This window comes from Orycteropus afer, unplaced genomic scaffold, assembly GCF_000298275.1.
Source record: "Orycteropus afer afer isolate SDZICR_OR568_19922 unplaced genomic scaffold, OryAfe1.0 scaffold00002, whole genome shotgun sequence".
Lineage (NCBI taxonomy): Eukaryota > Metazoa > Chordata > Mammalia > Tubulidentata > Orycteropodidae > Orycteropus > Orycteropus afer.
Genome location: NW_006921589.1, coordinates 25,934,449 through 25,947,840, shown reverse-complemented (window position 1 = coordinate 25,947,840; position 13,392 = coordinate 25,934,449). Strand labels below are relative to the sequence as shown.

At 38.8% G+C, this 13,392-nt stretch overlaps 1 protein-coding gene across 1 annotated transcript in view; it reads left to right on the top strand.

Annotated features, from left to right (window-relative positions):
- Positions 1–13,392, top strand: part of ADAM23 (ADAM metallopeptidase domain 23) — a 219,287-nt gene that overhangs the window by 185,272 nt on the left and 20,623 nt on the right. Inside the window, exons 19-23 of the mRNA XM_007934813.2 lie at positions 3,019–3,069; positions 4,427–4,490; positions 5,860–5,965; positions 8,476–8,595; positions 10,585–10,753. Of these exons, the coding sequence (XP_007933004.1) occupies positions 3,019–3,069; positions 4,427–4,490; positions 5,860–5,965; positions 8,476–8,595; positions 10,585–10,753 (510 nt within the window). The remainder of the gene's footprint in view (positions 1–3,018; positions 3,070–4,426; positions 4,491–5,859; positions 5,966–8,475; positions 8,596–10,584; positions 10,754–13,392) is intronic.

Below are 13,392 nucleotides of genomic sequence, written 5' to 3'. Positions count from 1 at the left end.
CCTCTTGCCACAGATGTAGTCAGTCTGATCCCTGTGTATTCCATCTGGTGAAGTCAATGTGTATAGCAGCTGTTTCTGTTGTTGAAAAAGTTATTTGCAAAATAACATTGGTCTTGCAAAATTCTATCTTGCAATCTCCAGCATTATTTCTATCACCAAGAACATATTTTCCAACTACTGGTAATTCTTCTTTGTTTTCAGCTTTTGCATTCCAGTCACCAATGATAATCAACACATCTTGATTGCATGCTTGGTCAATTTCAGACTGTAGAAGCTGGTAAAAATCTTCAATTTCCTTGTCTTTGGCTTTGGTGGTTGGTGCATAAATTTGAATAATAATGGCATTCCTTGTAGGCGTATGGATATTATCTTATCACTGATGCATCTTACTTCAGGATAGATCTTGAAACATTCTTTGTGACAATGAATGTCATGCCATTCCTTTTCAATTTGTCATTCTAGAATAGTAGATCACATGGTTGTCTGATTCAAAATAACCATAACCATTTCAGTTCACTAATGCCTAGGATTCGATCTTTATGTGCTCCATTTCCTTCCAATTTTCCTAGATTCATACTTCATACATTCCATGTTCCAGTTATCAATGGATATTTGCAGCTGTTTCTTCTCATTTTGAGTCATGCCACATCAGCAAATGGAAGTCCCAAAAGCTTTGCTCCGTCCTCATCATTATGGTCGCCTCTACTCTGAGGAGACAGCTCTTCCCCAGTTGTATTTTGAATGTCTTCCAACCTGAGGGGCTCATCTTTCAGCAATATATTGGACAGTGTTTCAAGGCTATTCATAAAGTTTTCCAGTAATATATCAGGCAGTATTCCTCTGCTATTCATAAGGTTTTCACTGGCCAATTCTTTGAGAAGTGGATGGCACCTTCCCTCTTCTGAGTCTGTCTTAGTCTGGAAGCTCCACTGAAACCTATCTCCCATGGATGACCTTACTGGTATTTGAAATACCAGTGGCATAGCCGCCAGCCTCACAGCAACATGCAAGCCACCACAGTACAACAAACTGACAGATGAGTGGTGGATTGTCATCTGTAGAATAACTTAATTGTATCTAAGTAGCTCACTTATTTATTTTCTCAGTCAGTCAATAGGAATTGAGCACCAGCCATGCACCCAGTATTATTTTAGGTGCTAATGGAATGTGGGAAACACACACACATGTACACATGTATAAAATCCTTGTCCACATGGAGATCACATTAAAATGGGGACACATAAATGAACAAATATATGAACTCTGTCATTGCTAAATGTTACAAAAAAATAAATAAAAAGAAAGCAGGAAATGGAGGCACAAAGAATGTCAGTGTGTTTGTGTGGTTTGAAGAGCATGGTTCCAGAAGGCCTCTCTGAGGTAATGGTATTTGAGCAACGACCTGGAGGAGGTGAGGGAATGAGTCATGCAGAAAGCTTGGGGAAAATCTTTCAGGACTAAAGGGAGAGCAGGGGCCAAGATCATGGATGGGCATATTCCCAGGGAGAGAGATGAGTGAGGTAGAGAGTAGGAAATGAGATTGGAAAGGTGAAGGAGCGAGGTGGGTGGAAGCAGCCACATAGAACTTTGCAGCCAGTGGGTGAAATGGGAAGCCGTTGGAGAGCTGTGAGCAGAGGAGTGAAATGATCTGACTTAGGTTTTCAAAGGGATCCCTGTGGTGGCTGTGCGGAATAGAAGGAACTAGATAGGAAGCGGGGAATCAGTGAAGAGGCTACTGCAGGAATCTAGGCAAGAGAAAATGGGGGCTTGGACAGGGTGTTAGCAATAAAACCAAAAACCAAACTCACTGCCGTCAAGTCGGATCTGACTCATAGCGACCCCTCCTTGGGTTTCCGAGGCGATATCACTACGGAAATAAATTGCCCAATCTTCCTTCTGAGGAGTGTCTAGTGGGTTTGAACAGCCAGCCTAGTTAGCAGTCAAATGCCTTACGCCCTACACCACCAGAGCTCCCGTGGTAGCCATGGAGGGGTGAAAAGTGCTCAGATTGGAAACTTATTTTGAAGATAGAACTGATAGAATTTGTTGACAGATTGGATGGAGGGGGCAGAATGAGAGAAGGGGAGGAATTGGAAGGTGACTGCAAGGTTTTGGCTTGAACAGTTGGAAGGTGGAACCGTCATTTATGAAGAAGGTGAAGACTTAGGGAGAATTCTGTGCATGTAGCTGTTTCTTATCCACTTGCTACACCTGTGCATTCTCTCTTTTCATGATTGCTAAAGGCTGCACTGTAGCATGGCCACTAACTTCATCTCTTTTCACCTCTCTTAAATATGGTAAATACAGTACACAACGTAAAAATTTTAACTTAGTCAGTGTAACTTTTGGGGAAAATGATATGTCTTTTAAAAAGTGATTTGATAAATAAGCCTGTAAAAAGAAATGACCATCGCACCACAAATTGTTCTAGTAACAAGCGTGTGGTTTGAGAGGCCAGAAAGACAATGGGAATAGAGCACTTAGAGTTGAAAGGCAGGGGACTGAGAGCTCTTTTTTTTTTTTTTAATAAGGTAGATATAATAGACACTTTAGGTGAGTTCCATGGGTGTCAGTGCAGAGCTGACATTTTCACTGAGCTGAGCAAGCAAGGTCTTGTAAATTAGCTCCTGAATGTGTCCACTCCTACATAACAAGCTGATTCATTTCTCTCAATTGTCTATTTTAATCCCTTCTACTGTTAATGCTGTAGATAAGGAAATGTAATTTGTTATCCTAGACCACCTCATGGTAAACATAGAAACATAAAAAGCATCCACTGCATGAACCCTATTGATGGATTGATTGATCTGCTTGTCTCTTCCTTTCTCTTTCCCTTTCTTTCTTCATGGAAAATTAGAAATAATTTAGATAATCTATTTAAGGAGTCACACTATTTTTTTAAATGTTCCCTATGAGATATTCACCATGCTTGCATTTTTTTACATTTTAATATTATATACACATTCTCCAAAAGTACTTAATATATTCACCATTTACTAAAAAGGTTCTATTTTTCAGTGCCCACCAAATCTTCATAAGCAAGATGGATATGCATGCAATCAGAATCAGGTATGCTAAGCTATAAGTTTTAAATGTCATTTTAAAAGGATTCATTTGGGAGTTTTATTTTTTCCTTTTTAATAAATTGTTAGGCCAGAGTAAACTCAAACCACCAACATTTCAGTTAGCAGCTTCCTCTGGGTGTCAGGCCCTGATGAGACAGCCTATTAAAACAACCGAGGTGACAAAACCCGCCCAGGCTGAAAAGTCCCACGTGATGACAAACTTACTCCTGTGAAGCCCCCTCATGCTAATTAAGTGCAGACCAGTGCCAACAGCTAATTGGACCCTGCCATTTCCTTAGTGTCCCCAATTAAGTCCTCTCTGTGTCTATAAGAATCTATCCCCCCTGCCCGGGGGTGCGATTTCTCTGGCCTTGATGCTAGGGCATGAGAACCTCGGCCGGGAGTGCTAATAAACTGCTTCTCTGAAACAACTCCGTGTCCTGGTGTCTCGGCAACTCTGCATTACATAAATGTGACTTTGAAGTAATGTTGCAACTCAAACAACAGTAAATGGTCGTAGTGGTGTTCTGATTCAGAGTCGCTTCATTTCAAAGCAAATACTAACTTTAAGATGTTTAACTCTGATGATAAATTGTCCAGATGAAACTGAAGGAAAGGAGAAAAAGGTAAGAGCTGAAGAACTAGGAACCCAACTTACCAAGCTGGGGCCGTCTTCCAATAATTTCAACCTGTCTCTCTATTAGAGAGAATATGACAATCTGTTTGGGAGCTCTGGTGTCATAGTGCCTAAAGCATTTGACTGCTAACCAGAAGGCTGGTGGTGCAAACCCACCAGCCACTCCTCAGAAGGAAGACTGGGCAATCTACTTCCATAGAGATACTGCCTCGGAAGGAGGGGTCGCTGTGAGTCAAAATCGACTCGATGGCAGTGTGTTTGGTTTTTTTTTTTTTTTGGTTTGGTGGTACAGTGGTTAAGCACTCCACTGCTGAGCACTAGGTCCGTGGTTCAAACCCACCAGCTGCTTCACAGGAGAAAGATGTAGTAGTCTGCTCCCATAAAAATTACAGCCTTGGAAACCCTATGGAACAGTTCTACTCTGTCCTGTAAGGTTGCTATGAGTCAAAATTGAATCAATGGCAATGGTTTTTGGGGGGGGTTTTAGTTTGAATTTAAAATGCTGTCTTGTGAGGTCTGTGTTCTGAGTTTTAAATTTTAACTGTCCATTATTATTATGCATCTCTTAAGATGTCTATGGTTCTTTTGGGACACTATGAAAATACATCAGCATAGAATTAAGGAAAAAAAGATGGTGGGAGCTTATCAAGACAACTAAATGTAGGCCTCCAGTAAAAATGCTATGGAAAATGACTGGCTTTTAACATGTGTCCTCTTGCCTCAGGGCCGCTGCTACAATGGGGAATGCAAGACCCGAGATAACCAGTGTCAGTACATCTGGGGAACAAGTAGGTCCTGTGTTGCTTTCTGATAGTCATGTGTTGTGTGGTTTTCTCTTAATATTGTTCTTCTCTGTTAATCTTGCTGAAAGAGATACCCAGCTTGGAGTGATGTTTTGCTTACAAAGCAACTTAGAAAAGGATTCTAGACTAAATAGAAGTATGAAGCTGTGACAAAACATACAGAAAACAACTCAAGACAAGGGCTTGTCATTTGAGGAGGGAACCGAATAGGGTCCTTTAGTGGTTGTGGATGTCTGAGAAAAGACATTGCATCCACTTGCAAAGATGGGGTTGAATGCAGTGGTCACATTCATCATCCATCCACTTACATCATTTACTGTGTACTTCAGATTTAACACTTACCCACCAAATTAGCTTTCTGTTTTTCTGCCAGGAAAGTGCCAGAGTTATTTTTAAAATTCTATAAATTACTATCTCTATTTAAGGTTAAGAAGTATATGCACTTCCTGAGGTGCAGACAGTTACAGATTCAGGTACATGGTCGTGATTTTCAGTATATTCTCTACATATTAATGCATATATTCTCTCCTGACATTTACAACACTGCCCTAATGAAGTTTGGTTCATGAGGACCAGACTGGAAGAGAGGGCAGTAGATCTGTCTTGTTGGCTGAGGCTGGGTCACCCCAAAGGAAAAGAAAGCAACAAAAGGAGAAAAGAGCTCCTGGCATGAAAGACTTTGTGTGTGACAAATGCCAGTGAACTGATAGATTCCCATTTGGTGCTTCCGTTTTGACAAAATGCAGATATCAGAGACATACTTATCTTTTAAAAAAATTAAATATTAAAACCCAAGTGCCAACATAAAATCTCAATAGGTTAAGGCTTTATAATATCTCCTGATTTAAAAGAGGATTAATAATGTTTATTAGCTTTGTTATCAACAACAGTGTGTTTGAAGTTACTTTACTCAAGAAATGATATACTTTCAGAGCACATTCATGATATTTTCTCTTCATTAGCTGAGCAAAATTAGCATTGTGGTTTGTCTTCTTTTTTTTCTGCTTCACTAACCCCTGCTACAGATGGTCATTCCCACACCCACCCTCAACCCACAAGAATTGAAAGAGGGTTTCTTCTCTGACTAAAAACAGTGGTGTGTTGGAAGTGTCTTACATTAGCTTACAGGAGCCGGTTGTTACACTTTCAGGAATTTTGCAGTCCAGTTGACATTACACTAATATCCTGAAGTCAGCCATGGAATATTTACAGCACTGAAATTGCCAAATGTTGCAAATTAGGATTTTTTTTTTCCTCCCGGAAAGCCAGTTGTTAAACATTTATCAGCATGCTACTAGTGATGGATAAAATGGAAAACTAAACTAAGTTTTCTTCTCTTGCCCATTGCCAAAAGAGGCTGCAGGGTCTGATAAATTCTGTTACGAAAAATTGAATACTGAAGGCACAGAGAAAGGGAACTGCGGGAAGGACGGAGCCCGGTGGATCCAGTGCAGCAAACAGTGAGTGGTCAGCTTTGTGGCTCGACAACTGGGCTCGGGAGCTCTGACTGCGGCGTGAAATGAGCACAGCATAAGTGTTGACGGATTCTTTTCCTAATAAATGCTCAACTATTCAAAAGTTTAAAATAAGCATTTTAAAATTGTATCAGTATATATCCAGAGACAATAGCCATGGGCTAACAACCTATGGCAGAAACTCACACCGTTTCTATAAAATTTTGAAAATTTTTCACACACTGCATTTTACATGATGATTGGTTTAAAGTGATACTTTGCCAAAATATTACAAATTCATGTTAGATTTTAATTTTCTATTTTGCTAGCAGATGTGGCTTATATATACAAAGAATTTAGCAGGCATAATACATGGATTCTATAGAAAATATTTCTGGGCTCATTCAAAGTGAAATAATACATGTTTTTGATCATTTCATGTGTGTAATACCATTTGATTTAATTAGACATGTAGTATGTATGTCAGAGTTGGGTTTTTTTTTTAAGCATCGAATTAATGCACATTTGAAGGAGTCCTGGTGGCACAGTGGTTAAACCCTTGACTGCTAACTGAAAAGTTGGTGGTGCAGAGCTACTCAGTGGCTCCATGGCAGAAAGACCTGGCAATCTGGTCCCATAAAGATTACAACCAAGAAAATCCTATGGGGACAATTCTACTCTATTCTACTGACTTCACAGCACCCAGCAACAGCAGAGCATGTCTGAGGTCTCTTTACTCAAGAAATCAGATACTTTCAAAGCACATTAGCAATATTTCCTCTTCATTAGTTGGGGAAAGTTAGAATTGGGACTTCATAATTTTTTTAAGGTTAGTTCAATTACTTGAATGTATTAGGCCATTAAGTTATAGGCAAAAGCTCCTTCTTTTTTCTTCCATAGCAAAGAAGAATCTTTTGCCACTTTTGAAGCAGAGCAGGATTTAAGGGAAGTTTTATTTCTTTAGTTAATGATCCATGGGAGAAAGATGAAGCAATCTGCTTCCTTAAAGATTTTCAGCCTTGGAAAACTGTGAAATAGAACATATAGACAAAAAAAGGGAATGACACATAAATATACAGCGCACCAAGTAATTACGAAGTGAACTCCCACGTGACCCATCCCTGGGTCAAGAAATAGAGCATTGCAACTTCCCAGAAATTGACCTGTTCTTCCCTATCACAGCCCTGTCCGATCTCCTGGAGGTACTCATCCTGACTTTTATGGCGGTTGCTTCCTTGATTTTCTTTAGAATTTTACCGCCTAAGTTTTAATCCCTAAGCAATATATTTTGCCTAAAGTTTTTGTAACTGTATATACAAGGAATCTTACTGCATGTGTTATTTTGGAGTTTTCTTCTTACGTTCATCACTTTTAAGAGTCTTTTGTGGTGTGTGTAGCTGTCTTTTGTTCGTTTTTGTTTCCTTTTCATTCATATTCCTATGAATATACCATGATTTATTTCTCCATTTTATGTTGGTGGACCTTTGTTTATTTGTTTGTGTTTTCCCATGGTTTGGCTATTACAGACCATACTGCTGTGAACATTCTTTGCAATATTCTTACAAATGTTGCGAACGTTTATGTAGGACCTGTACCTGACAAAAAAATTAGTAGGTCAAAAGGGATATATATTTTTAGTGTTATCAGATATAATTTCTCCAAAATGAACATGTATCAGCATATGTATGAAAAGGCACATGTATCAAAATGCATATATATCCGTAATATGTGTATGAAAATCATGTCATACCATATTCTTACCAACACTTAGTGGTGTTAGACTTTTTTACTGTTTTCTATTCTAGAGAGCATGAACTTCTATATTATTGTGGTTTAAATTTTCATTTCTTTTATTACCAATAAGGCTTAACACGTTTTCATGTGTTTATTGGGCATGGATTTCCTTTTCTAGGTTGTACTAGTTCAGTTCTTTACCCATTTACTAGGAGTTCATTGCTACCTAATATACTGGGAGTAGGTGCCCTTGGGTTGAGTGAGTCATTTCACAATGTTGCCAGGAACCCAGGCTCGTTCCTCCTTCTGCTTGGAGGTTTTCCCTCACTTATCCTTGTAAACTCATGACTGCAGTGGAGATGGGACGCTCTAGAGCAGGAAGCAAGGGTGGCAGCAACAGGCCTTTTTCCAGAAAACAAAATTATCTCCAGCCACTCACTCGCTAGCTTTACCTCGCTCTCCATTGCCAGAGCTGGGGCACAGTGGCCACAGCCAGCTCCAGGGACGGGGAGGAAGATGGCCAGGAAAGTGGGCGTTGGAACGGGAGTGCCGTGACTAGCTTAGATATCATCTCTCAGGGCTAGGCACTGTCTGTCCCAGATAAAACTGTGATTCTGTCTGTTATCAAGGAAGGAGGGTGGGTTATAGTCAATAATATCGTCAACAGATGTTTTTGTTGAGAAGGAGAGAATATTTTTTGAAATTTAAACATATGTGGATTAAATAGTTTTGAATATTTTAGCTTGATTCCGCTTGTATTTTTTTCTTTTTAACATGTTCAGTGATGTCTTCTGTGGATTTTTACTCTGTACCAATCTCACTCGAGCGCCACGTATTGGTCAACTTCAGGGTGAGATCATTCCAACTTCCTTCTACCATCAAGGCCGGGTGATTGACTGCAGGTGACGTATTAAATGTTAGAAAAACCTAATGCACAGGAGGATTACACATTTAGAAAAAGGAAAGGAGATTCTAGTTCTCACAAGATGAAAATTAGATTCTGTTATGAATCTTTCATGTTGAGAGTCATTTCAAAACCACAGTTTGAGTATCCATTTTCAAATGACCAAAAATTTGCCCAACAATTGTACTAGTTATTGATGGTGAGGCTTTTTTTTTTTTTTGTCATCTTAATCTTAAAAGTAAAAAGAAGGTTTCCATTTTGATCAATGATTAAAGTCTTAACATGAAAATATATCACTGTTTGAACACTGTGTGTTTTATTTTTTATGACAAAAAAGGATTTAACCTTTTATATAGCAAATGTCTGATATAGAAGATGGCTTAATAAATACCCAGTTAGATATGGAAAATATTTATTAAAATGTCCTTTATATTGTTATTGTTATGTGCCGTCGAGTCGGCCCTGACTCATAGCGACCCCTCATTGGGTTTCCTAGGTGGTATCACTACAGAAGTAGATTATCCAACCTTTCTTCCAAGGAGTGGCTGGTGGGTTTGAACTGCCAGCCTTCTGGTTAGCAGTCAAGTGCCTTAGGCACTATGCTACCAGAGCTTCTTCCTTTATATTAGGCAAACATTTTATATCCAATTGTCTGCAAGTATAAGGCTTATAAACTAGGGAGTCATGTTAAAAATAAACATTGTTCCCTTCCAGGTAGTAATTCTAAGATATTGCACTCCCATTCAAACGGAACTGTTATTGCCCTAAACACTTTTGGGATTCCTCCTACAGAATTCCCTTTAGCATCTGCAGTTGTTATTTTTGTTATCTCCAGAGTAGCAAACCTTTATTTTAGGTGAGTAAATATAAGATTTGAAATCATAGAAGTTCTTACATTTCATAATCTTATATTCTCATATGTAATCATCCAAAAATAATTTTGAACCAAATTTAGTAAACTGATTGGGTAACCAAATTGACTAATGCTGTCTTGGTCAAATGATCATTGTTTTTTTGTCTTTTAAATGGCCCTGAAGGCAATCCTAACAGGCGCTTTGGCCATGTGATCCTTCCTGGGATAAATGTGTAGTCTTCAGAGTGAGTTACTTTGTGACACATAGCTTCCTCTGAGTGTGTAAGTTGTAGAATGAGTTCAGATGCAACAGCCCTGTTAAATTATGTTGTTGTTGTTATTTGCCATCAAGTTGGACCCGACTCATAGCGACCCCTCCTTGGGTTTCTGAGGCAGTATCACTACAGAAGTAGATTGCCCAACCTTCCTTCCGAGGAGTGGCTGGTGGGTTTGAACCACCAGCCTTCTGGTTAGCAGTCAAGTGCCTTAGACACTACGCTACCAGAGCTCCTAAATTATATTGTTATGTTCTAAAGTGATATATTTGTAAAATGTGCAACATGACACTCTATTAATAATAATGGAATTGATTATCATTCAAATTCAACTTGTCCCTAACTTTGAAAGTTCAGAAGTTACAATCCATAAAGAAGAACTGATGCTTTTTTTTTTTTTTTTTTTGAATCATGAACAATCAGAAGTAAGGTAATAATTTTCAAAAAATTGTATTTGTTCTTTTTGCTCATGTCTTCTTTTTTTGTACCCATGCCACAACTTAAAGCCGTAGAGAACTTATCATAAGTTTGCTTCTCTTTGTTCTTATACAAGCACTTCTTCCTTAGTCTTCTGTTGGGTATTGAAAACAAGTGAAAATTTAGAATCATGTTGTGCACATGACATTGTTTTCTTGAGGACATGCAATGTAATAATAATAATGAAAGGCAGTTGGTTCCTTTTATCGTGTTCTTTTATTCAGGGGAGGTAGGAAGAGAAGAGTATGCTGGGAGACTCTCCTGTTCCCTGACAGCCTCTTCTGTTTCATGTTGCTTTAAATAGCTAGCAAGACTTGTGCAGTTTAACTTTCTATTTCTAAATGTGGTTCTAATGGTTGTATGGATATTTTTCTCCTTTTAGTGGTGCTCATGTGGTTTTAGATGATGATACAGATGTGGGCTATGTAGAAGATGGAACACCGTGTGGCCCATCTATGATGTGTTTAGATCGGAAGTGCCTACAGATTCAGGCCCTAAATATGAGCAGCTGCCCACTCGATTCCAAGGGCAAAGTCTGCTCAGGTCATGGGGTAAGTAGGTGTCAGTGTTCTCACTCCAGCTTTCATTGTCTGGCATCTTGAAAGTTTGCAGTGGTTAGACTTTTGGATCAGCCTTCCTATTTCTGAGGCTGCTGCCAATACCTGTGCACTGACTATGACTATCCCTTAACATCCTTATCCATTAAGAATAACAGCCATATGCACTGATACTGTTTTATTTTTGTTGTTTCTATTATCACTGGCTCATTAAAAGTATCGCTTTCTCATTAGTTGGCAACTGTTTTGGTTCTCTAGAGCAGCTCTAACAGGATACCACAAATGGATGATATTAAACACACAGGGATTTATTCTCGTACAGTTTCAGAAGCTAGAAGTCAGAGTTCAGAGTGCCATTTCTAAGGGCTTTGTGAAAGCCCAATGTTGGGCTTCAGCTCTGCCTCTTGCTCCTGGCCCACTGGAGCTAGAGGCATCTCTTCACTCAGGCAGCTACTGGCTGCTGAGGCTAACTAGCCCAAGGTTGATGAATAAAATGGCACAGTCCCAAGATTACCAAACAACATGGCAGGCGACTAGTTCAAGTCCAGAGACTGTCCCAGGGTTGGCAGACAACATGGCAGGCTGCTGAATAAAGACTCAGCTACATGCAGGGCCCAAGGTTGCTAAAAAAGCTACAGACCTTTCTCAAAGTGTTTTCTTCTATACTGGGGAACAGACCACATCCCTAAGGCAGCTGCTCAGCTGCTCCAGTAGATTCCCCCATGGAGCTGATTCCCAGTCTCATCATGGGGAATAACTACATCCAGCTGCCCAGCCACTCAACCAGGCCCAGCCAAGACGACACACAGCTTAACTACCACAGCATCTAAGAAGTTGAAAGGAAATTGATACCGTTCCTAAATAAACTGTAAAGTTCTTGTGAGTACTTCGTATCATTCCATGCAACTTTTTTTTCATCATTTTTATTATTGTAAATATATTTATATTATATATAATCATAACATTTGCTAATTCAACATTTTTCCATATAAAATTCAATGACATTCAAAGGAACTTTTAAATCCTCTCGGTAATTTACTTTCAGCTGCTCACTATGCATACTAAGTATCCATGAGTACAAGATCACACTAAACTAGAGGTTTGATCACTGATGTAATGCATGTGTTGAAAGTTGTACAATTATGCTTGGACCACCCTCAGCCAAAGAGAAGATGCTGTAGACACACCTGAATATATCTGTAATTTCCTGAAGATATTTTTTAGACAAGCTGGGCTTACTGACAACCAAGCTTAATATCCAGAACTAAATTTTAACTATTACTTAAATTAGACTCAAGGAAGGGAATGTCTCTCAAAATTTATAAAGACTTCAGAATTGAAGAGTAAAAAGAGACATGATGAAATGAAGAAGAAGAAGAATAATATGAAAAGGAAATGCTGGAATGAAGGTAAAGATTATCTGAGATATGGCATGAGATATGGAGTAAAATAAGGTGGAAAGATCTAAGAAGCTGGTGCGTGACTATCTGGAGTTTTGGATTTAGTTGACTCTTGGGCACACAGGGGAGGTGTTATAGCCTAGTGATGAAGAGCATGGATTTTGGAGATAAACCACATCTGGGGTTTAAATCCTGGCTCAGCTGCTTATCTAATCTCTCTTAGTCAGTAGGATTCTGGTGTGAGGATTAGAGAAATCAGTGAAAAAGAAGAAGACCCTCAGTGAATGGACTGACACAGTGGCTGCAATAATGAGCTGAAACATACCTACTATCCTGAGGGCACACCCAACAACCTTTTGTTCTGTTTTTACTTCTGTGATTACAAGGTTGCTGTGAGAGCAGTAACAGCAACAACACAGAAAGAATTTAGCATATGTGTCTGGCACCTGTAAGTGCTTAATAGTTGTTAGAATAAAATCCCTAGGAAGATCTTTAAGTTATTTCAATTGTTGCTATAAAAGCGTTATAAAATCTAATATGTCAAAAGATGCTTATTCTTCCCTACTTATTCCATCCCACTTTTTTATCTTGTTTTTTTTAAAAAAAATAAAGTCACATTCAGGCTTGTTGATCATTATCTTGGCATTATAACATTTCGGATTAAAAAACTTCCTACACCGAAAAGTTTAAATTTGATTTTTATCATCTTTAATAATATGTCTCTGAATGTATTTCACAGAAAGATAAGGGTTTACATACAACCACTGGAAGTTTTTTCAGATGGTTATTTATTTAATCTAAATTACAAGTCCATGCCCAGAGGCAGCGAGAGGAGACTAAGATCTTCAGTCTGGCTCACAGAGAAAAGGGTGATACCACGAACAGGCAGGAAGGTGGAAGAGATGCTCTTTGGCAAGGAGAGCAATGAGTTTGGTTTGATCTCTGGCCATGTCTTGCTGAGCCCAGTATCTATTCATTATCTATCTATCTATTTTTAACATAGATCTATGTTCCTATAGACAACTACTTCAGAAAAAACTACACTGTCACACACACTTGTATACTTAAATAATATCAGTATAAAAAATTAAAATTCAATTTTAAATTCTCTTCCTTTTATACTTTCTTTTTCTATAATTAACCAGAAACATGTTATTATTGTTGTTGTTATGTGCCGTCAAGTCAAACCCGACTCATAGCGACCCCTCCTTGGGTTTCCGAGGCAGTATCACT